We start from the raw sequence: 26,254 nt of genomic DNA on the forward strand, positions 1-26,254 counted from the left end.
ATTTCTTTTCTGAAACTGTAGAAAAGTTGTGGTTGTATTCTGAATTTCATTAATCTTATGATTTCTATTTATAATAATATTCTCCAACTTTATTTATCAATATCTTTAGAGATTGCAGCTGCTTTCTCACTTAACATATACTTATTCATAACAAAAGATGTTCTCTAAGAAGAATGAGAGAAAATGCTATTTGTTTTTAGTAGCCAATAATAATTTCAGAAGAAGTGAAGAACAATAGTTTAATTTATTTGTAACATTCCTGCATAGCACTATTTCATTATAATGACATTTCACTATATTTATCTTTAAAACTATTAAAAACTAACTATACATATTTCAGAAGAAAAAATTTGCTTTTCAGAAATGAAGATTTTGTTTTTTTATATTGAAAAAATATTTGATGAAAATTGAGATTTATGTTTGAATACTTTTAGACATAAAAATTTAGAAACAACTTCAACATCCCTTGTAGTTTAAATTATTTTAAATTATTAAATAAAAATAAAATTTCAAAAAGAGACTTTATATTTTATTCTTAAAAATATTTGGTACTAAAAAAAAATTTACTGAATTACATTATTTAATTTAATGTTATAATGAAAATTGGATAATGTTGCTTTTTTAATGTATTACTTACCATTTGTTAGAACTGGATAGATCACTACCATCAGACAGGTGCAATTAATTACAGTATCAAATTAATACTTTGATTGTCACATAGTTATGTTCATAATATTTTGATAAATTTATATATTAAATAATTCATTAATAGTAATAAGTGCATTTATTATTATAATTGTATACAAAGGGCAGCAAATGCAGTTTGTGTTAATATTATCATTTTTATATTTCAAGAATATATTTCTTGATAATGGTGAAGCAATTTTTATAACTAATTTATTATTATTGAACAAAATTAGCTCATTTGTATAATTATCATGTGTATTAAGTCATACATTTTATAAATAAAATTTGTGTATAGCTAAAAAAATTTAATTTATAAACCACCCAAACCTAATCGGTCAAGATAAAAATTATAATTTTGATCTGGAATATATAGGATTTTTTCTTGGAAGTTAGCTCAATAGGATTCTATTATGATCAATTCATTAGTTAAGTGCCTGCGATACAGTATCTATAAACTTGAAGAAATTTTCTATAAAATATTTTAAAGTGCACATTTTTCTATCTATAAGTAAAATTGACATTCTTAACATTCATATATTTTAACTTTAATAAAATAATTGAATGATCATTCCTTAGCAAAGAGAAAGTAAAAAAATTAACTTGCTAGGTTATATAATATATACATATATAATAAATTATATATTATTATTTATTGGAAAGCTAAAAAAATTTAATGCTCTCTACATTAGCAAATATTCACAAATGTAAGCAAACACAATGCATTATGTAATTCACATAAAATGGACTACTAAAAATGTATAAAAAGTGCACAAACTGCAGTGCCATCAAAAAAATTAAATCTAATTTTCTATTGTTTAATAACATTTATGGATAATAAAAAATATGAAATCAGTGCAAACACTTTAACACAAAATCGGATTACGTTTAAACTAGTAATTAGAATGAAAGTAAGAACATTCAATGTAAATATTCCATGCAAGTACTTACCGTTTGGAATTGTAGGTGTTTTCTTGGTTTGTACTCTAGCTGTTGCGTTATTTACCTATAATGTTTAAAAATTTATTAGAAACTATTCATAAATTGTAAAGTAATATAAATAAAGTTATAATAAGTTTTTATAATGCTTAAAAATTATGCAATATAGAACAATATAGAAAATTTTCAAATATATAAAATATATGTTAAGAATAAAAAAATATGAATGCAATTTTCAGATGAAATCTTATAAGTAATGATTCAAATCATTTGCTATAATAACTGATAAACTGAATCAGCAACCAATTATTTGTTATTTTTAAAAATGATTTGAATCATCATTAATATTTCTCTAAATGTATTAACTAAGTTTTACTTCAGTAAAGCTATATTATTATTATTATTATTATTANCGTTTTCTTGATGTTCCACATTGAATATACAGTATGCACTGTATATTCTGTACTTTTGTGACATTTCCATCTATTTGTGCATACACCAACACGACACATACATTTGTTTTGTTATGCTCGTATTTTCAATTTTTTTTAACTCTAAATATAACTTCATTATAATGGCTTTCTTGCAAAAGCTTTCAAAATATAATATAATATACCACATTCCTGCAGAATACAAACATCAACTTCAGATGCTGACAAAACTTGAATGACTTATCCATTCTCAACAACATGTTCCATAAACACAAATTCTCAGCCAAAGAAAAATTTACATATTAATACATAATATTAAACATTGAATGGTATGTTTGAGATCTTAAAAAACAGTTATCCTGAATGTATTCACGAAAATATATTCTTAAATGTTATTAAAACAAATTAACCTTAATTAAAACTTTGATTTGTGTGAAATCGAGTTAATTCATTTGGTCAACCATAAAAATTCGTCTACGTTGTTTTGTAAGCGATGTTTCAGAGCATAATGATGTAAGAATGGAAAGTGAGACATGACTTGATGAAGTATAACCCATAAGTATCAAAGATTCTCTTTTACTGTTTCATTTTTGTTTTAAGTTTTGTTTAATTTAAAGTAATTATAACCTTGTGAGAAAAAAAACTAAGTGAAGATGTAAGCTAAGATTTTAGTTTTTGCAATTTTTCTCTTGACGTGGCCAGCTAGTTAATGAACCACTTCCTGAAAGTAATCATAGTATTTCATTTTCGGACTTATTCTTACTCTTTGTAGCTTCAGTTAGAATGACTAAGCTTCAATAAAATTTTCAATGTTATTACTTTTCCAAATTATATAAAATTTTATCTAAATATTGAATCAAATCCAATGAATATTCACATAACTCAACAACACAATAGTTTGATAGTCATTACTTCAACATTGGTTGTCAATTTATTGTCACAATTATAACATATTATTTACATACAATATATTTAATTACAAAGAAAAAGGTGAATTAAGTTTTAGATGTATTAATAAATAAAAACTTTTCTACTTACCTGCATCTGTAAATAATCTCTCTTCCACTTGGGCACTTCACATTAGATTCAGTTATTTCTTATTGCCAAGTGAACTTGTTAAACTAGATGAGAATTTTTCTTATTTCTCATTTTATAAAATGCTTGAAAGTTTCTATGATCCTATTACAATTCCATGACAGCAGAAAAATAGTTATGATCAATATTGTTTCTGTTGTGTGGATGCAACCAATATTTCTTTTGTCCCTTACAGATGAACTGCCATATAGTGGCAATGTTATTCTTGTCCAAAGACATTTTAAAACTAAATAAAAAATTAAAATTATTTAGTTGATTTAGTTTGAGAATGATACTGTGATTGGTTTCATTCATTTCATTGACTAAATTGCATGAAATTTGTTGGAAAAATTGGTGCATGGCTCAATGAAAATTATTTTTCGCTTAACTGTTTTTCCCTTTTTTTTTTTTTTTTAAAGATGAATAAAACTACATTATTAAATTGACATTACATAATTATTGGTTTAGAATCTTCGAAATTACTATTTTGATTCATTCATACAGGAACTAAACCAGTAATTCCAAAATTCATAATGGTAGTTGAATTCATAAGCATAATTAAAAAAATAATAATAATAAAATATTTGAAAAACTGATAAAAAACGAATTTACATATTAACAATTTTTTATATTTTATTTTATTTTACTATTAATAGTAATTAAATAATAAAAGATCAATTTAAAACGAAAATATTGACTTAGTAAATATAAAGAAAGAGAGAAAACAGAAATTTAATTATTTAACAAAGAGAAAATGTCTATATTCTTTATATTTTGTATCTGATTTTATTAATTTTCTATTTAAGAATAATTTTTATCAAATGTTGTGTTTCATAAATAAAGAGAATTGTAAAAATAAATGGATGTTTGCAAAACACTAAATACATAATATTTTTAAGTATATTCATAGGTATATGTATATTGCATAATCATTAAATTATCCGGAAACTGGTGGAAATTTCAGAATATATTCATCGTTTTCTGAAAAGTCTACCATTTATACTCTATCATCTTATAATTATTTAAATTTAAGACATTTGAATGCTTCAGTGAGTTGCGGTATTTCCGCAATGTATTGAAAAACCTATTACATGTTATAGAACTGTATTGCAAATTAATTAAATAGGAAAATAATATAAATAAAATTAACTATTTACGTGAAAATCAAATGCATTTATTTTTCAAAATGTTTTCAGCATATTATCTTAATAAGTAGTAATAATAATAATCTTAAATGTAATTTTACTAGAAAATTTGATTTTCAAAATATATTTTGCCTATTAAATTAAACTGATTAAAGAATATCTTAGCTGAATTCATGAATCCAATATGCAAACAGTTTGTTAATGAATAATAATGACACACACCGAAAATATTTAAGTAAAAGTAATGGGCCAAAAGATTTTTGTATTTTTAATTCATCTTTTAATTTTAAACAATTAACAACAACTTTATACAACTATCTAATTTTAATAAGTAAAGAAATTTAAGACTTATTTCATAAGACTTTAAAACCCATATTCCATGCTTGAAGATATTTATACACGAAACGAAATGCCATCATCTGAAAGTTACAGATTATTCCAGTCATTGATTTCTCCAAAATATTCATTATAAAGAAATAAGTGTAAAAGAAAAATGATAACTTGAGATTAATAATAATCATATCCAGATCAGGAAATAAAATCTGATTTTGTTATGTAATATTGTCAGGATTACTAAATTAATTAATTTAATAAATATATGCTGTTTTTTTTAAATTATACTGTTCTAAAATGCATATCTGAAAATTATTTTCAACATAATCATTAATTATGCTAGAATTCCTTATGAAAACAATGACCTAAAAATCATTTTATGCTGTGATTTTGTGCACATTATTTCTAAGATCTGAATCCATCATAAAATTAGATTTCCTGATTCTTCTTTCCATTAATATAATTATGTAAACTATTAAACTGAAGCCTCAATCAGCTTAAATATCTGTACAAAATCCTTTACTATATTTTCTTTATTCTATCTTTAATTGAGTATATAAATAATGTATCATTATGACTCATATTAAAAAGGAAAATTTAAGCTATTATAAAATGCAGAATAATTTTAAAACACTATTTAATATATGAAGTTTGGCATTTTTGATTTTAAACAGATCAATAAGCCCTATAATGGTTTTAATACAATAAGCCATAGCCTGATTTTAATAGCCAAATGTGTCTATAAACAGATTATTTTAAATCAGTTATTAACATTTATAAATTAGCTTAATTCCAGTCTAAAAATAATCACAGCTTTATAAATTTGAGTCTTCCTTTGGCTCAATCTTTTCTATAATTTAAATTATTTAATTAAAATTCAAAATGATTGATCTTAGCATGAGATAATGATTTAACTGTCTATCTTTAGACTTAAAGACTTATTTTATACGATTTAACTATTTAATTATTAATTAAGTTAATTAATTAATTTAATTTTAGTCCAAAAATAATCCAGTTTTTTAAATGTTTGATTCAACAGGGAAGGTAAAAAGTTCCAATTCAGGTAATTGCCAACAACGAAAGGTCTGTCACGAATGTGTACACTTTTATTAATGAAACTAATTCATTGTATTAAAATACTCTTCAATATTAGTTTTTAAACAGTTTTAATTATAAAATGTGATTTGCAAACTTATGTTTTCTGATCTGTTTATTTACTAAAATATCTAAATGATCAAAAGACAAAAAGAGTTTAACGAAAAAAAAAATTGTACATACCGTACATACATAAATATATATATAAAACAAACAAAATCCTATCTTAAAAATATCAGGAAAGATCTACACTCCTGTAGATGAATGAAAAGAAAATTGCAATAAAATATACATTTGTATACATACAATTAAATAATTTTTTAATAAATGTTCTTGAAATAAATTTTGATTAATGTTTCTAGTTTGATTAAAAAATAATTAGAAGTGTTAATCAAAATTACGATAAAATATTGTTTGTTACACGATATAAAACGAGAAATTGTTTTAAATTTAACAGTGATGTCAGGATATTTTTTTCATTTTCGGTTGAAAACAATTTTCTTTAAATTTTTCAGTTTTAATTTTATTTGAATCAATCTGTGCAGAATGTTCAAGAAAATTTAAATTATCGTATTTCAGTACAGATATTATTTTGTAAGAGAAAAACTGAATATACATTATAACTTTTTTTTAAGCAGTTAAAATTTTTCATTTAATAAATTGATGATGTATCACATTTATATTAACATGATATCAAATTATGGAATTAAGAAAGTAAAAAATCAGACATTGTTTAATAGCACAAGGAATTTGAATATGAATAATTTTAATAAAAAAAGTAACAAAGTAAAATAAAGAGCATTTTATTAGATTAACTTTATATAGGGTGGTCAAAAAGTCATTATCTAACTATATAACAAATGATAAAAGAGATGTACAGTGACTTTTTGATCATCCTGTGTTATAGAACAAATCTATTATGGAAGAAATTGCACTATTTGATAATTTGAATATATCATTTTTTTGGACAATATGACTATAAAGAAGCTAAAAAATTATTTGAAAATGAAATATATTTTTTTTTTATTACTTTTCTGTGTGTAAAATAACAACAACTTATAAGCGATACAATAAAAATGAAAATGAAAATTACACTAAAGAATGTGGCAAGATATATATTCAGATAATGATTTATCATCATTATTAATTTATGATTTAATCAGAAAAATGATGAAAATATACAGAGTAAATAATATACAATGGTTTAAAATCTTTTGATGGAAATGAGGCTATCTTATAAAATAAATTCCTTTCATAATTATGTAATTTTGAAATTTTAAATTACTACTCAGATTATCAAATAATGAATGCATTGGTTTTATATGTATGTACATCTTTCTGCATTTTTATGTCTTACTAAACATTCAACAACAAAAAAAATAATAATAATAATTCAAAAAATTTAATTGTATTCAATTTAAAAAAGTAATACTAAATTTTACAAAAGAATTTTAAAAATATTTTCTTTGTCAAAAACATTTTATTTTAATGCAGAAGGAATTACAGAAACAAAAGCTGAAGAAAATAAATACGATTAACATTTACCTCTTTCCCTCAGTTCTTTAAGTGTTGATGCCATGACAGCCTTCCTTTTTTGTCTGTCACAGCTCCATACTTTGTATGGGCGCTGTTTTGACTCCTATAAAATATGATATAATCTTAAATTTTAAAAGGCATATTGTTTAAGAAAATTAATTCTAATAATTATTTTTAAAGTTTAGTTTTCATTTCCTTTATTATTTTCATTTTCTATTATTACAAAAATTATAACAATAAATGTTCAACATATTAATGTTCCAATTATGATACTTCAATAGTGTTACAAAAACAGTTGGTAGGATTGTAAATTATTATTACTAAAATAGTCAAAATATTGTAATATATTTGTATGATTAAAGTTTTAAATTTATAAACTGATTTATAAAAACCCAGACTGATCAAATTATAGAAACAGATGGATTATTAGGACTATTTTGCTTAAAGATTGATAATTGACAGGTGAAAAACTGTAACTAAAAATAAACAAACTCTTTACATTAGGAAATCCCTTTAACAATATTTTAATCCTTTTGACTAACATTTTTAAATTGCATCATATCTTCACATTGTCAGTCCAATCTTTGTTTCTAGAGCTATTAATTTAGATATAACCATACCAGTCATTCCCTGTGCACGACTTTAGCACCCATGGCCTTCCACAGCTCAACCAGCTATTCTTTTAGTCTCAGCATGATGTGTGTATATATATATGTGTGTGTGTGTGTGTGTGTGTGTTGTAGTTGATGCAGAGTATGGTAGCAAGGTAAAGAAATGAACAGCTTGGTTGGTCCCTAGGAGTGCACCACAATATTCTCAACAACACTTTCCCTCATTCCAAGTGGATGCTTACTAAGTTACAGACTAAGGTGTAATAATGAATGTGACCTTGATACATGACTTATAAAATTTACTTCACATTTAAAAGTCTTAGCATGTTTTGGGCAGTGTAAGCCTTTTATTAAAAGAGTGGCAGATATCTTATTTGTTGGAATAAATGCAATGTTTATTCTTTCTCGTTCAATGCATTCACGTACGAAATGATGTCTTATGTCTATGTGTTTGCTCCATGAGTGAAACATTGGATTTTGAGCAAGCAATTGTGCCCCAATAAATGATTAATTTGGATCTATTGCTTCTGAAGAGTTCATCAAAAAGCTCTTGTAGGTATAGAGTTTCTTTAGTGCATGTATTTGGCCTTGGAGCTTGATAAGGCAACTGTGCATTGTTTTCTTGATTCCCATGAAATTGGTCCACCAGCAAGCATAAAGATGTAGCCAGAGAAGGAATGGCAATTGTCTATCAATGCTCCCCAGTCAAAGTCTGAGAATCCTGTATGAGGCTCTCCAGTTATCTCAAATGTCAGGCCAAGATTGATTGTCCCTCTTAGATATTGAAGGATATGTTTTGCTGCAGTCCAGTGTGTGTGGTCATGTTGAGTACTGGCCCAGTTTGCTTATTGCATGTGCAATGTCTGGCCTGGTGCAGGTAGAAAGATAAAGAAGACAACCAATTAGTTTTTGAAATGAGAATTTCTTCATTTCCTGAACTGATGGATCTTCAGGTCTTTGAAGTTTTGAGTTTTGGTCAAGAGGAATTGCAACTGGTTTCGATTTTTCCATTGAGAAATGTTCCAAGATTTCCTTGATATATTTCTTTTGGCACATGTGAATTATAGTCTTCTCCTCCTCCTTTTCTCATTGGACAAATTCAATGCCCAAGCAATAGTGAAGTGGTCCCAGGTCTTGCCTGTCAAATTTGGACAAATTTGGAGTCTTCTTTAGTTTGACTTTTTAAATTTTGTCACACGATGCAATTATGAGGTTGTCGACACAAATGATGACAAAGGTTAAGTTCTTCTGTTCAATTCAATCATAGACACAGGGATCAAAGTTTAATGGTGTTAAGCCTAGTTATTTGAGTTCATCAACCAGTCATTTTATACCATAGGAGACTTGCCTGTTGTAGACCATAGAGAGCATTTTTAAGTTGACAGATTTTCTTGTCTTCATGGATAAAGTGCAGCATTTGTTCTGGTTTGGTTTGAATCTGTCCATTTGAGCTTTTAATTATATCTTCTAGGATTATTTCGATTTGGTCTGGCAGGTGCATGAAAATCTCCTGATCAATGTTTCCATTAAGGAATGCTGTTTTCATGTCCAACACTGAAATTGGTTGATGAGTAAATGCTGTTTGGCTACAATGATGAGGACAGTTTAGATAAAGTTGATCCTTGCAACTAGTGCAAAGGTTTCATGAAATTGATTCCAGGGTGCTGAGCGTAACCTTTCACTATCAACCTTGCCTTTCATCTTTCAAAAGTGCCATCTACATTGTATTTGTTGCTAAGGACAATGCAGCAACCTACAATATCTCTGCCAGGAGGGCGGTTGGTGATGTGCCATGGTGCCATGTATCGTTTTTGATGATAGAGATGAACTCACTTCTGATTGCATCTTTCCATTCTTGAGCTAGTGAGCTTTAAAGAGCATCCTTGATGGAGATTTCAGTGTTGAATGCTATAGGCAAATCCTGTTGTATCATTCCCTTGTTGGACATTTTCTTGGATTAGTTCTACATTCTGTAAATATTGTTCTTCAGTTTGGTGTTGCAAATTTGATTTAGTCACTACCATTTTGAAAAGTTTGCAAGGTCTATCTTTCAAGCCAGTTTTGATTTGGTGTGGATGACCTGGACCACTCTTTAATTCATGATCCCTGTGGATTTCATTTCCATTGCTGACTTGTTGGATGGCTTGACTGGTGTTCTCTTCCCCTTATTCAATGGTTAAGGATGGAGGTTTGGTTAACTGAGTAATCACTTCATAACAATCAGCTTCTTTTTCTTGTGAAGAATGTTCTCTGGAGATGAATCCTTTAAAATTTTCATTTGACGTTTTCAGTCCAAAGAATTTAACATCTTGGGTTGCAATTACCTTTTTCTGAGTTGGCATCCAAATTCAGTAGGCTTTGGATTGCTTGGAATAGCCAATAAATATTTTTTTTTCAGTATGTTATATCCATATTACCATCATTAAAATATCCTTCAATTCCTTGATTTAAAGTTTTACAAAATTACTCTAACAGACAGGGAAACAGACATTCTTCAATTCTATTGATCATCAATCAAACAAACTTATTTCAAATCTGTTCTAGTCATTTGATTTTCACCAGTGTTTAGCATAACTTGCCAATTATTTGTGTTATTTTTGATAATTTTAAAAATTTAATTAATGCTTTGTTAATGTATTTTTTCCATTTCAAAAAATTTGGGTTTTATAACTTAATTCTTAAATTTATATCATAATAATCATTATCAGAAGTTTCAAAAGATAGTAACAAGAGAAATAGTTTCGAAATGGTGGTATTAAACTAGAAAAAAATGTTAAAAAAACAAAAATCACCTTCTTAATCTTAGCAATGTATTTATTAAAATTAAAAACATTTTCAATCAGTTTGACTGACCTTCTTCAATTAACAGCAATATAATCAACGGGTTGATATTCACACCAAATACTGTATGGTAGGACGAAGAAATCACTGAGATCAGTATTATATGTTCGTTTATCGCAAGTATAGTATACTTGCGTATCGTATCATAAGTATAGTATCACAAGTATACTGTAGTACAAAGTAGGATAAAAAAATCACTGAGATCAGCATTATATGTTCATTTATCGCAAGTACTTTCGATGATCCTATTGTCATTGTTGTCAGGCAAATACAGAAATTTAATAAAAACAAACAGAAATAATTCAATAAAGAGCAGAACACATATAATTCAAAATTAAAATTTTTGACAAGACTGTTAGGAACAAGCAACAAATATTCAAATGTGTTCGAAATTAAACAAACCTAATGACATTAGGATCGTCGAAAGTACTTGTGATAAATGCACATATAATACCGATCTCAGTGCTGTAATATACTTTAAAAATTGTAAAGTATAATTTAAAAGATATATGAAAATATTTAAAAATCACCAAACAGCTGATGTTGAGAAATGTTTATTAAACAAACATTAACGTTTTCAAACTAATACGATAGGCCATCTTCAGATGCAGTGGAATTCGAACATGTTTTTTACTTAACATTATATTTGTTGCTTGTTCCTAACAAGCAACAAATATTCTTGTCAAAAGCTGTAATTTTGAATTATATGCGTTCTGCTCTTCATCAAATTATTTCTGTTTGTTTTTATTAAATTTCTGTATTCGCCTGACGATGACGACATTAGGATCGTCAAAAGTACTTGCAATAAAAGCACACACAATGCCGATCTCAGTGATTTCTCCGTCCTACTAATTTCATTCATATTTGTAGTTTTATATATTAAATGAAAATATTTGACACTTGCATATCTTTATTTCATTATACATTTTATTTTACATATGTTATATTTTTATTTTATTATATTATTTATATTGTTATTGTATTAGTTTATTTAGTATATTTTGTTTTATTTTATTATTTATTTGTTAATTTATCTAGTATTTTGTTTTAAATTTAAATGTAAAAGTGTTCGAATGTTCTGTCATTTAAATGTTAAGTTAAAAATATGTTCGAATTCAACTGCATCTGAAGATGGCCTATCGTATTAGTTCGAAAACGCTAATGTTTGTTTAATAAACATTTCTCAACATCAGCTGTTTGGTGATTTTTAAATATTTTCATATATCTTTTAAATTATACTTTACAATTTTTAAAGTATGTTACAGCACTAAGCTGGACTGTTTGGCAATTTCTTTCTTTACATGTGATGCCTAGAGCACAGTAGCAATTTCAGTTGAGCAATATTTTACTTGGCAAAATGGACACATTTATTTGAATGTGAGCATTTATGTGACCACTTTTAAGTCACAGAAACTAAAAAATTACATTATGCTCTATTTTTTTAGACAACAAAATTGATGCTTTTCAAAATAGAAGAGAATTCAATTGGACATAGCACACTAGTGATTGTTTAGTTGCTCACTTGCTGATGAGTCAGTATATATGTTAATTTTCACACTTGAAGTCAAAATTTATATTTTACCAATAAATTTTACTGGTTTACTAGTAAAATTTTGAAAATTTATTGTATTACCAGTAATAAAAAGGTAGCAATTTTGCAACCTCTATTACTACAATGTAAAATAGCTTTGTATAATGAGTTACATGTTAAATTTATTAATTAACATATGTTGTACAGTTTTGTGAATTCAGCAAAATGTTTATTAACATATAATGTATGATAATTTTGTATGGATAATCTGTGGGTTAGAAAGATAATTTGAAATGGGGTGTGAGTTATGCAATGGGGTGGGTTGTGTGTCAATTTTAAATTATAAGTTACAACAAATGAATATATTAATGAATAAATATTAAAATCATTGACTGGTGACAAAATTCTAAAAATAATTGATGATGCACTACAAAACTAAAAATTAAAACAATTGATAACTTCTAAACTGGCAATTGTCTTGCTTTCACTGGCCACCCTGGAGATGCAGATTATACAGTGAGACTAGTTACACAAAAGTTTGTGGGGTATTTGCATTTTTCACCAGATGCTTGCCCTTTAGAGTTTAAAAACAAAACTATTTTATGTGAGTTGTTTGAATCATTCTTATGTGTCAGCAGCAAAAATGAATAGCAATAGGAAAAGCAAAGCTTTCTGTTGCATTCCAAAGCTATTTGGGATCCTGATATAAGTTTTCATTTATTTCTACATGAAAAACAGATGATTATTCGGAGAATGATCATCTGTTTCTTCAAATATGAGTTTCTTCAAACTCATAAGTGTAACTGATGGAGAATGGATTTGACTGTTAAGAACTGGCAAAAATGTTTCCCAATTGTCCAGCTTTACATGAACAAGTTATGCTGTGAATTTTATAAGATTTTTCCTTAAAGTTTAAAATGCCATTAATTTTATGTGGTATAGCTGTCAAAGCTGATATCTGAACACAGCGCAAATATGTATAGAATGATCTTACTCGTTTGTTTCGATAATACTTCATAAAATGGCCTGACCGGCTAGCAATAATTGTTCTTTTATAAAATTTCTTGATAAACAGCTAAAAGCAGCATATATTATTATATCGGACAGTAATACGTGATTCATTTTACATTGACTAATTACAAATGACCCAGGTATAGTAGCCATTTTGTAAAAATGCCTCTATAGTTAATTAAAAACATGAATATGCTGTTATGGTTATAAGCCACTGCAGGTTATCTATCAATACATGAAATTAACAATCATTTAAATTTAAATAAATAAATTTTTTAGTAAATAGCAAATGAACAAGTAACATAATTAAAGAAATGAAATATATTATTATCCAAATTTGTCTAATTGACATAAAATAATTATGATCACTTTATATTATTGCTTATTAATTTTCCTCCTTTATTTATTCTCTAAAAATAATGCCATATGTTTATATTAACAGATAACCATCACAAATTAACTTTGTTTTTGTTCTGTTACTTTTGTTCTGGAATAAAAACACACTAATTAACTGAAGACAGTGTTTTTTATTCCTAGCTAAGATTTCATTTGTCTTTTATAATTTTGTTTATTAACATTTGCCAATATAAAAAATATTAAGTTATCTTACCTATCATGCTTTATAAATTTTTCTAATTGAAACTGTTAAACAAGGTCCATTAATTTAGTTTTAATGCTTAAAAGATGTTCATATTATTGATGTTTGAAGCATGGCTTTTATAAATAAGTAAAAACCTTTAATGTAAACTATATTATACAGCTAAATGGAATGTGAATTTTGTCCAGTAATTTCTGTTCCAATTTACTTTGTAACATAAAATAAATTTTTTTATATTATTGAGCTGTAATTTTCAAAACTGCAGACCTGTACATTAATCTGTCCTTAATTTGTGAATGGAGTTAGATAGATGAAAATTGAAACCAGATGTGAATAGCTTAGGAACCAGAGGCCTCAATTAACTATATGCGAACTTCTAAACTGGACCAGAAGTCATATGATTTCTATTCAAAAATTTTCTTCAGAACAATGTTAGGCAGATGACTGGCGTGATCAATTGTTAATGATTGATAACAGATGCAATTTTTTTATTAATATTTTTATTGCTTTATATAAAACCAATACTTTTGAAGATATAAATATAGCATTATATTTAAATAATGAAAATTGATTAAAACTTTCAGTAATGTTAACTTAATTTTTCAGGAATGATCCAGAGAGAAGATATATCATGTTTAATCCTTAAATGATTACTTTCATATTAATCTTATTGATTAAAAGACATGACAGTTAATGTAAGTATCAAAATTTTGTGCAAATATTTTTTTAATCCACAAAACAGGAATTAATATTTTTCAGTTTTCATTTTGAATATATTCAAAACAAAAATTCAAATATATTTAGGAAATCCAAAAAATTTAATTTAAATCATCATATTATATGATATAATTTTGCAAATAATATCTGTTATATTAAATTTTATTTGTTTTGTTTTATTTTTAAATCAAAATTATTAAATTAAGCATTAAATTTTGTGCTCTATTTTATCATCCTTTCCAAAATTTTATTTTCTGTTCACATTTTAAAAATTATTAACACAATTTTAATTTTAAAATTATTTGTTCTTTTTACATCTTTTGTCTTCTGATGATAAATTTATTTACAGAAAGTACTTGTTTTTATTCTCATTTTACGCTTTCATTCACTAAAAAGACACCAAAAGACAGTTATCTCCTGTTTTATTTATGTTGTTTCTTGTTGGAAAATTATTAATATTGTAAGGATGATAAAGGAAATGATTGTATATTTAATTACAGCATCATCTTTGCTTTTCTTATTACACTATAAAAAACAAATTCCTGATTTTCTCCATTGCATTATTTGAACCAACTGCCAAAATACTAGAGAAAGACATTATATTTGTTCCAGATGCCGATATAATCTTGGCAATATTTCATATGCTCAGTTTTATTTATTTATATTTCGGAAGACATTTGTTAAACATAATAAACTGACATGGTCTTTTCTCGTATATCTTCTTTTGTTGTTGCTGTTTCAAACACTATTCCATATCCTTCTGTATTATCTCCGTCTCCTGTCATTGCTTAAATATTTACTTTCAACTTTAAATGTATCTTAGCAAATATAATAAATCAATAAATTATTAGTGTGTATTACAAAATTATTACATAATTGTCAATCTTTCTATTCAATCAATTATTATTCAGAATTAAGAAAATATATTGTCCATTTACATAGTATATATTGATCACATGTAGCATTTTATAAAATTCTATATTTGTTGTGTTCAAGTTCAGTTCTTACTATTTGTTTCTGATTTCTTTCCTTTTATGACATTTTATAGACAGTAAGTATTACAATTTATTTTCAAAGATACTAAGATTGAACAAATGTCACATAAAAACAATTACAAATGTGTTGGTATTTCTGAAAGTACAAAATATTTTATATATAGAATAATTACAAATTTAAGATTTAAAATAATGTTTAAATTTAATATGACAATATAAGAATATTTTATGATGTCCTTTGGAGAAATTTTATAAGCAATATTTTATATATCAATAACATAAGAAATTATAAATAGGATATAAATAGCAAAATAACATAAGAATAACGAAAATCAAAGTCTTAGTTGTGATCACTCCATAGTTTATCAAAGAAGGTTCTCCATGCTAGTGATATAGTTTGGCAGTCTATAAAATTAATGCATTCTCCATTCATCAATGCTTTAAAAATCTCTAGTCTTTCTGAAGTTTTTTGTCTACTTGGAATTTCTGTTTCACCACTTTGGTTTCATCCAGGTTAGCTTTGACCCCTGGTTGTGTGGCAAACATGGATATAATGGTGTTGAGTTTGTTGGTATCACTATCATACTTATGTTCTTTCACTATTTTGTGCAAGGATCTTAGTGTTCTTTTAAATTGGTTGATAGGTTACTGGCTTACATCACTGATAGGTTACTGTAAACTTCTGAAGCTCTTTGGGTCTGTAATGTCCTTTCCATTATGCAGTATTTTGTACTATTGGTTTGTGACAATATTCAAATATTGGTTTCCATATACCTGCATTTTCTTATATATTGGGTTAAGTATTGGTCATAGTCTACAATTACACATTGTGTAGTGTTGAAAGGTGATTAGTTGTGTGTGATGGATGGAAATTGCACTCCTGTGTTGTGTGTGAATATTCTTGAGTTTTTTTACCAGTGTTTTGGGATAGCCAAAGCAGGCTTATCAAGAAGGTCAAAAACATGTTTTTCCAATTAAATATTACTGGAATGTAATGTATGGTTTCTTCTTGTTATTTATTGTCACAGTTCCAGTTTTTGTAACCTCTTAGTAATCAAAACCACTATGCAGAAATATTTCAATCAATGATCAGGCAGCAAGTTCTTGCTTATTTAAATAATTTCACTTTAGTAGAAATTCTGTATTAAATATGCTTTGTTGGAAATGCTCTAATAGAACTATTAATATGAAATGACAATGGCAATAATTTAACCTTTAAAGATACAGATTGCTGAAAGATATATAGTACAAGGATAATATGTTATATACCAGTATAACATCTAGACAAATGTCGTCAGATTTCCTCTGTGGTAAATTAGTGAATTTTGTTTTTTTTATTGGTTTAGTTTTAAAATTAGCCTTACCTTGGCAGGAAATAGGAAATATAAATAAATTAACAAATAAATAATATAAAAGCTTGATAATATTGTAGAGGAATAAAAAAAAATAACCAAAACTCCAGCATAAACTAATAATTTACTGAGGAAAAAACAAATGTTTTTGATATCATTAAACTACCATCATCAGGTTAAATAAGAAAAGTTTGAAAATAAAAACATTAAACTTAAATATTCAAATTTTTCCAAAGACTTTCTAATGTTCTTTTTTGAAGTCTTCTTATTTAATCTGATGATGGTAGGTTAATCCTGAAGAATTACTGTTTTCCTTAACTCATTTGTCAGTAAGAATGCATTATTGTCACCAATTCTCAGTAAATTAACCAAAACTCCAGTATAAAATGATATTTTTTTAATTCTGTGAATAAAAAATACTATAGATCTGTTTTACAGAAATTCTTGATTTAAATAAAGGGTGGCAGATCAAGTATGACATTAGCATGGGGATGGCAAAATGTGACAGGGAGAGAGTCAAAAAGAATTTAAAATTGGTGTCATCATATTTGAACGATCTCTTATCCCATTGGGGAATTTTATGTAATAAACCATATATGGAATTTTCTTTGGATAATTTTTGCAAATACAGTAGAGTCCCGCTAGTCCAAACACCATTAATCTGAACATGTTTTGGTCGGCAGAGAGGAAATTTTTGCTAACAAGAAGTCCACTTAGGAGTGTTCTCCTTTCTCTTTCCTGAGTGAACCAGGTGAATAAGGCTTCATCAAGTTTGTCAAATGTTAAGGGCCTTGCTATTTATCAATTTTTAACTGATTTTTCTGAAGTAGAGGCACAAAATTGCTCAATCTTTGTGTGCTTTTTTTCCAGTCATACTGTGGCATCTCAACAGAAATGCCACAATAACCGGTGGAGCATTGACGTCATTGATAGTGTTGGGTCTATATAAACCAGACCTGTTTTACTGCTTGCTTCTACATTATTTCAATTATTCGGCTGAATCTGAAAATCTGCTAATCCAAACAGGGCTTGGTCCCAATTAGTTCAGACTAACGGGACTACTGTATATCAGTGTTCAATTTATGATCATAAAATGAATACATAATAAGTAAATGAAAATGATTTAAATGAAACTAAACATTAAAAAACGAAAACAAACAGTGGAATACATATAATACATAAATGGCAGATTTAGAGTGTAACACTGTAGATCAGTTATAAAAGATGTTCCAGCTGATGTCCATCCACAGTGAGGTAATGGTGTAACTTTTGTTCAAATGAGTGTCTTATTATCTTCAATATTATAATATGCATGGTTTATAATAACATATGATTGATTATTATGTTCTGTAAAGTAACTTAAGCTACAGTTTTACATTGTTAGAGCTTTTAAATTGAAATAGATTTTATAGTAATTGTAAATTTCAAGAATGTTATAAGATCTCATCTTTTTTAAAATCTGTCAATATTACAATAAACTTCACTTACTGATAATAGTCTAAATAAAGGTTATTCATATTAGAATCTAAGATGATCAGTCATCTTGTTTTTTTGCTAATCTACAGAATGAATTTTAACCACCCAAAATCAGCTGTTTATATCAGTTACATGAGTGTAATTCTATTGAGATTGGCTGTATATCCATACTCAGATTTTTATTCATATTTTTTATTAACATGTTTAGACACACAAAGGCATAAAAATAAAGTAGTTATTTATCATTTTAGCCTAATAGTTATTGTTTTGGACACAAGTCTAACTGCTTAATATTTCACAAATATATTTATACTAACTAAATTTAGTTCAAGAAGTTAATATATAAGATATAGTTTTATTAATATATTATGATATAAATTTGGTCTTTGGCAGATTATGTGAATTTATTAAAAATTTTATATAAACAATGTGATAACTCAAACATCATTAAGAATACATTATTGTCACCAATTAATTTTTATTTCCTATTATTTTAATATACTCTAAAGATACACAAGTTTTAAATTTTGAGTAACTTATTAAGTAAGAATCTTCATTATGATAAATTTTTAATGTAAGTTATGTACGTATGCAGCTTAATTGTGCTAGATCTGTCATGATAGAGAATCTTATCTGCTTCAAAGTACAATACAGGTATCTCCTGCTTTATGCCAATTTGCTTTTATGAAAGACCTGTATTAGTATCTAATTTTGCTTATCGAAAGAAATTCAAAGAGGATTTTTGGTTTTTTCAAAAATAGTGTTTAGCATTTGTTTTGTAATGAGCCATTTTAGAGGCATCATGCACTCTGAGCAGCAAATGCAAGGCATCTCCAAGGTCCTTTCCCAGGAATGATATTCAGCATCAAGCCTCCTTAGCATTGAATCTGAGAGCATCTGTGTTTTATGTTGATTTATTTTGTGCATCCATTAGCATAAACAAAATAATAAAATGGAAAGGCTATACACCAATCAATCCACTTAAACAATAAAGTGTGATCTGTTAAGTTATCCTTACTTAAGAATAAATCAGCCACTCTTTTCAAATAAGTTGAAACAGAAAGAATGGATGAATTTATGAAATATTAACTAAATTAACTAACTGCTTAGTACAAGTTAATTTTGTTTTTGAATTTTTAATGCCCGCAATTTCCTTCATAACGCCTCCTAAATATTTGTTGAATGTAAACTTTGTGTACTTAGTAGGCCCTTGTCTAGAGACTTTTTATCACTCACCTCAAAAATTCAACGTTGATCTTGAGAAGAGCTCCAAATTTGTACAAAATTCTAGGAAGTGATAAAGGGCATATTAAAAAAGAAGATAAAGCAGGAGTTTATAGGATCTCCTACGAGAACCAGCAGTTAGGGTTAAAAAAGGAATACATAGGAGTTACAATGAGAAACCTCGGAGAACATAAATATGATGTTAGAAAAGGATATAATACAACGATATTGGCCCAGATGGCTCAAGTCCAAGTATCCCTGGTTGGGTGGGAGGAAGTGGAAGTCGTCAGACAAGTACACTCCCCAACTTTAGCGAAAACTGCCAAAAAAATGGAAATATACAGGAGCCACCCTTAAAGAAAGATGCATTAATGCCAGAGATGCAGAGGGTTTTCCCTCAGCTTGGAAGTTTGCCATTAAAAGGCTTACAAGTAGCTCATGAACCGAAATATGATCCATAATCGCTTTATAGGAAACTTAGTAACTTCTATTTGGTTATGGTGGATTGTATTAATGTTTAGCCGTTGTAGTATGTTATTTATTTTTACATTTATGTATCATTTACGATTTAATTTTTATTCTAATTAGTTGATATGTTATTGGTTTTTTGGTATTTTTGAATTTTGAATGTGATGTTCCATTTATGATGTATTCCATTTTTGTATGTTCTAACCTGATGATGGTCTATTGAGTAGATTGAAAACATTCCTTTTTAATAAACTCCCTCAGCAATGAATAAGGTGTTAGTTACTTGATTAGTTATTTATGACTCCAAGTTTTAATTCCATTTAAAAATGCTTAATTACAACAGTTCCTTTTGGATAAGTCAGAATTATTCAGACTAGGTATTTATTCAAATGGTGTCTATCTTTAATCTGAGGATGCTGTTAATTATAATTTAAGTAGAAGATGGAACTTTATTTATTCACTTTGGAAATGGTTTTTTGTCTTAAATTACTCCATTGCATTTTACTGTGATTTTGACTTATTCAATGTAAATTTTAAAATTCATTAAAAATTCAATATTCAAACTTATAAATTTATTTTATGTTTCAAGTGATGGCAAAAACAATTTGATGCACTCTTAAAAATATTTAAATTTTTTCATAAAGAAAGTCGTCAGGTATTCTAAGTAGGTTGATCTAAGAATAGATTAGCTAAGTTATTGCAACTAATGGATTGAACAGAGTTATCATTTTTGAATCTGTTAATGGTCTTCACAATTACCAAATTGACATGGAAATACAAGACACATAAAAACGTCATAAACATCATTCAGAATTGAGTGATAGGATAGATTATAAAACAAATAACAACTTGTCCATTTCTGTTCTGTTTTCATTTTAATCAACATAAACATATAAATTGCTAACATATTTTTGAATTTCTTTATTGTAGTTACTTATTGTTTTTTAATATCTAAGCAATGTTTGTATATGAAAAGAAGTCATTTGTGATGAATGGAATGGCATCATTTCAATGAACTTATGAAGGAAACTATAAATAACATAATATAACAATTTTCATTTAAGATTAAAAACTAATGGAAACAAAGTGATGTTATGTAAAAGTTGTTACTTTGTTTTTTCTATTTTTAGGCTGCATTTACTGATAAAATAGACAAAAATTAACATTAAATAAAAAGTCATTATAAGTAAGAATATTTTATTGACCTATATTTTTCAGTTTACACTGGAATCCTGATTATACAAGGAAACCTGTAAGTGAATATCTTTTCTTATAAATCATAAAAAACTTTGCTGAGAATGCACCAAGTACATGGATACTCTAGTACTTTTAACCTTGAGTGTACTGAGCAATTAGCCTCTGTTGATTTTTTTATTTTTTTAAACTACTACTGTACTCTGGCACTAAGAGGGCCATATTTTTCCATCCCTATTACAGGTTTGGTCAGAACCATGATGAGGATGGCTGAATGGTGAGGGACAGACCACCCACAAAAAATGATGTCAAAGTGAGTGCAGAACATTATGGCAAAGAGGGAAGGAATCACTATAAGACAAATTCTAAATTTTATTTAAAAAGTCCTTTAAAATGATAACATTTATTACAAGATAATTTTTTCTGTTACTTTTTATTACTTAACTTTAATGTGAGACAAACCATTCATATTAAAATACAAGTATGATAATACACATTTTTATTCTTAAAACTATATGATTAAATTTGCTAAGGTTTAAAAAGAGGCTTAAAAGTATATCATATAAATCTTACATTGATAATTTTTAATTTGAAATGACCATGGCTATCTGTTTTATCCAACTTTTCATTTATCCAAGGTATCATTGGTCCACATTATAAACAGGGTTCTACTTGTATTTGATTTTGAATATTCATATTTTGTAAGTATCATATATTCTGGCATATAAGATAACTTTTTAATCCAGGAAAATTTTCTCAAAAGTCGGGTGTCGTCTTATAGGGCAGGTGCTGCAATCAGCCGGGATGTCCAGGGTATGGCTAGAGATAGAGTGGTGCTGTACCCAGAAAAACACGCATCTTTCACCCATCCAGCCCACCCTTGTATGTATCCTATTACTGTACCTTTTCCTCTGCCTCTCAGATCTCACTCCTGAGGACTACAGTGAAGCGGCGCAGGCGCGCATGTGTGAGACTTGAGAGACAGAGAAGGAGGTACAGTAATAGGATACAAGGGCAGGCCGGTATAAAAATGTCCAACAGTCAAAACCCCATCATGGCTCCACCAGCAAGAAGAATGAAATATGAAACCAGTTTCAAAATTAAAGTTGTAAACTTTGCCATGGAACATAATAACTGTGCTGCTGCAAGACAATATGGAGTAACAGAATAGATGGTTTGGGACTGGAAAGCAAATGAAAAAGCATTAAAGAGTATGCCAATGATGATTTTATTTTTATTTGGTGTGCGTTGGAAGAGGGGTAGTCTTATACAGCAAGTATATCCGAAACTCTATATTTTAACTGTAAAAGTCGGGGGTTGTCTTATATATATCCAGTCGTCTTATATGCCGGAATATATGGTATACATATTATGGTATAGAATCATATGTGGCTAACTTTAATTTTTGCAGTTCTCAGTTATAGAGTATTCTTATTATATTCAGTATGTTCTATTTAGGATCATAAGATATGTAAAATTCCAAGTGAACAAATTTTGTGTGTGCAATCAAAGGCTGGTACAATATTTAAATCTCATTTTCTAAAAATGATGATTTCATAGTTACATAATATTGTGGATATAGAATCATATCTTTTTATATTTGTTAATTCTGTGGAGTTGTTTTAATGGAGTTTAATATAAGAATACAAAAAAATCATTTTAGTGTTTACAACTGTTATCGGGAACAAAATCAATTTTATAGAATGCAATATATATAAAGGACCATTTTTTTATATTTATAGCAATATTTCAAAATATTTGAGTGTTTGTATCTTTGAGTATGATTTCTGAATAGTCTAAAATAAAAGAATTTGTAGAGCAATATTTTGCAAACATAATTATAAAACAATGAATAGAAAATGGAATAAAACATTATTACACCAACTTCTTTAATGAAATTAAACTATTTCCAGAAATTTTTGAATATCTGACGTTCCAATATTGTCAAACCCGAGAAAGGCCATTAAATATAGCTGAAAATGTGTCGAAGGTTTTATATTATTTATTTACAGATGTTCTAACTTTCCGTGCATAGAATTATTCCCAAAATATTTTTATATTTACTTATATAGTAATATACTACTCGTATTACCGATATTTGTGATTTGTGTGTGCACGCATGCCAGTGATTATGAAAGTGGTCTATATCGAATATAGGAAAACATTGCAAAAATTTNTAGCTGAAAATGTGTCGAAGGTTTTATATTATTTATTTACAGATGTTCTAACTTTCCGTGCATAGAATTATTCCCAAAATATTTTTATATTTACTTATAAGTAATATACTACTCGTATTACCGATATTTGTGATTTGTGTGTGCGCGTGTGTGCACGCATGCCAGTGATTATGAAAGTGGTCTATATCGAATATAGGAAAACATTGCAAAAATTTTATGAATACTTTACGAAATAAATTCAATTATATATATTTACTCTTGCAAAATAGAAAAAAAAAAATTATTTTGCTAGAGTAAATATATATAATTGAATTTATTTCACAAACTATTCATAAAATTTTTACAATGGCTTTCTATTTTTGACATAAACCACTTTCATAATAATCAGCAGCATACACATACATAATCTTCTAGTATATATACAGTATGAAATTTGAATTACTGTATTTTCTGTATATTCTCCAAATTTTAATAGATGTGACAATTTTAAATAATAACAATGAACCAAACCTTAAATATTTAATTTGTAATGATTTTCATTGAAGCTCTTTCTGTTTGAAATTAATGTATATGTATGTATATATTCTGGATGCAATTTTTTATATAAAAATGGTGGAATATCTGCACCATAGTACTGTAACACCAACTTGTATCTGTAAATCCTTTACCGGTCTGTTAGGGGATCGTTACCTGAAGAAGAACCGTAATGGTTCGAAAACATTTGTAACTGTTGTAAAGTGTGATGATACACACACCAGTAAAAGGTTTATAATTTTTTATATATTTATACATGTACCTTTTAAGCCCAAATTAAATTAATAATCAAACAATAAAGCCAGAGTCATTATCAGGCTATAACTTGACTAATTAAATATACAGATGTTACATAATTTTTACTAAAGATAGGTAATTATGGTGCCATCTTGTATTAAATTTAATAATCAGAATTGGATGGAAGAAAAAATTGATTCAAAATGAGAATTTCTACTTATTGTGCAGATGCATTGCCAATTATGCTTCCAGACCAATTAAATTAGAAGGCTATATAGATAACACTCCATATCTACTAGGAATGACTACATGCCTACAGCCCTCCAGAATACTCAGCCAACTTTAAGCTTTTATTTACTCCAGCATAGTTTATATAATTATGTAATTTATTGACAAAAATAGCTATGTATCAAGAACATGAAGAAGTGTATCATAACAAAGAAGAAAATTTTCTGTGCAACAACAACACAATTTTAAGGAATGCTTAGTACCTTGTATGACTGCCTTTTTCCAGGATACATGTGGCATTAAGGTTCAGCAGGTAGATCTCCAGGCACCATATGCTATCCTGTGACAAGTTTTTCCATAGATGATGCAACTGCTGTTCCAAATCTCACACTCATAAATGATTGGAGTCCTGTACATGAAGTTGACTGATTAGTTGCCATGAAAACATGACATAAAATTGGTCTGGTGGGCCAGTGTTAACCTGTTTTTAAGGTCAGTTTACACAATATGATCACCGCCAACATTTTCCACTCCATAAAATAATCTACATGATTTGTCAGCTATTCAGATGTTTACATAACATACTGCAATACGACTTGTGAGTATGTGCAAGAAAAGTTGTTTCTCTTGAGTGTAGTAAGAACACAATAAATCATGCAATTCAAGTTTTGTCATTCATTTATTCAATGATGCAACAAGTGAAAAATCTGACAAATTAGATTTTCTGCAACACCATTGTAAGCTGTGAAACCAAGGTCTCCAATAAGCCTAGAGTTTGCTCAAATGAGGTAAATACATGCATATTGTGATTTTGAATGACAAACTGTCAGTGGTAGCCATATTGTATAAACCGGTCATTACACTTATTCAGTTTTAAGGAACACTGTTACTGATGTTTTTGGAAAAATGAGTCATCAGGAGTACCATCCCCTATGAAGAGCACTAGAGACATGATAGAAGGGACTAATTTAATGGATTGTAAAATAGCTATATCTATTATGTGAGTAATATTTTAACTTTTGGGTCTTTCTAAACAGAAAATGCATGAAACACACCTATACACCTTGTGTCAACATGTTGGAAAGGCAGTAGAGGAGCCCTAGAGGGTAAAAAATATGAATGAGGGAATGGTGGATTAGAATGGCTAAGCAAAGTAGTTTACACTTTTATTGAAGTTTTTATTTCAGCAAAATATAATTTGCATAGAATATAGCTATGATGCAGAGTTTACCAAATAAGTGGCTTTGTAATCGTGGGACTTTACTAAACTGTGCAAACTGTGCACATACACAATCTGCCATGGCTTGTCCCACAAATGTTCAACAAATAATATATATGGAAACTGAGAAGGCCAAGAAAGTATGGCAATATAGCTAGGATTTCCCAGGAATGTTGCTGTTGTATTACCAGCAAGATAATGTTTTGCTACAGTCAAATCTTATCATGCTGAATACACTCAAACAAACCTTTACATATGCAGCCGTAATTTAATAGATAATTTCAACATTATCATGCTGGTAATTGGATGTTTGCAGCCCTGCCATGAAAGATAACAAAAGGTGCAATATTCCTGAATATACTGCCACACTATTAATATCTCTTCCACCACTGTTAGGGATGACTTACTGTCATATGAGATAGTTCCCCAGACTAGCATGTGAACATTGGGGAAATAGCAATAATCAGTTCTGTTTGGGAATGGATGACTAAAGATTGATATGCTGTTGATCTGTAGCAGCCTGTATTTCTGTCATGGCATCACTCAAATGAAACTGATAATGATGGGATACTAACATCAAGATGCCAATGTCGTGCCAAGCATG

General features: G+C 27.8%; 1 protein-coding gene and 1 long non-coding RNA gene across 11 annotated transcripts in view; one reads left to right on the forward strand and one right to left on the reverse strand.

Moving 5' to 3' along the window:
- Positions 1–560: 560 nt before the first annotated feature.
- Positions 561–26,254, reverse strand: part of LOC111634189 (RNA binding protein fox-1 homolog 2-like) — a 300,266-nt gene continuing 274,572 nt past the window's right edge. For all 10 annotated transcript variants that reach the window (XM_023378906.1, XM_023378900.1, XM_023378897.1 and 7 more), the window contains one exon: positions 561–1,690. In XM_023378906.1, coding sequence (XP_023234674.1) covers positions 1,496–1,690 — 195 coding nt within the window. In that variant the 3' untranslated portion in view covers positions 561–1,495. The remainder of the gene's footprint in view (positions 1,691–26,254) is intronic.
- The window catches only part of LOC111634191, a 33,378-nt gene continuing 21,292 nt past the window's right edge, over positions 14,169–26,254 (forward strand). Inside the window, exon 1 of the long non-coding RNA XR_002758167.1 lies at positions 14,169–14,524. This is a non-coding gene — a long non-coding RNA (uncharacterized LOC111634191). The remainder of the gene's footprint in view (positions 14,525–26,254) is intronic.

The sequence above is a fragment of the Centruroides sculpturatus genome, unplaced genomic scaffold (genome assembly GCF_000671375.1).
Source record: "Centruroides sculpturatus isolate CEXI.00-Female unplaced genomic scaffold, Cexi_2.0 scaffold925, whole genome shotgun sequence".
Taxonomy (NCBI): Eukaryota; Metazoa; Arthropoda; class Arachnida; order Scorpiones; family Buthidae; genus Centruroides; species Centruroides sculpturatus.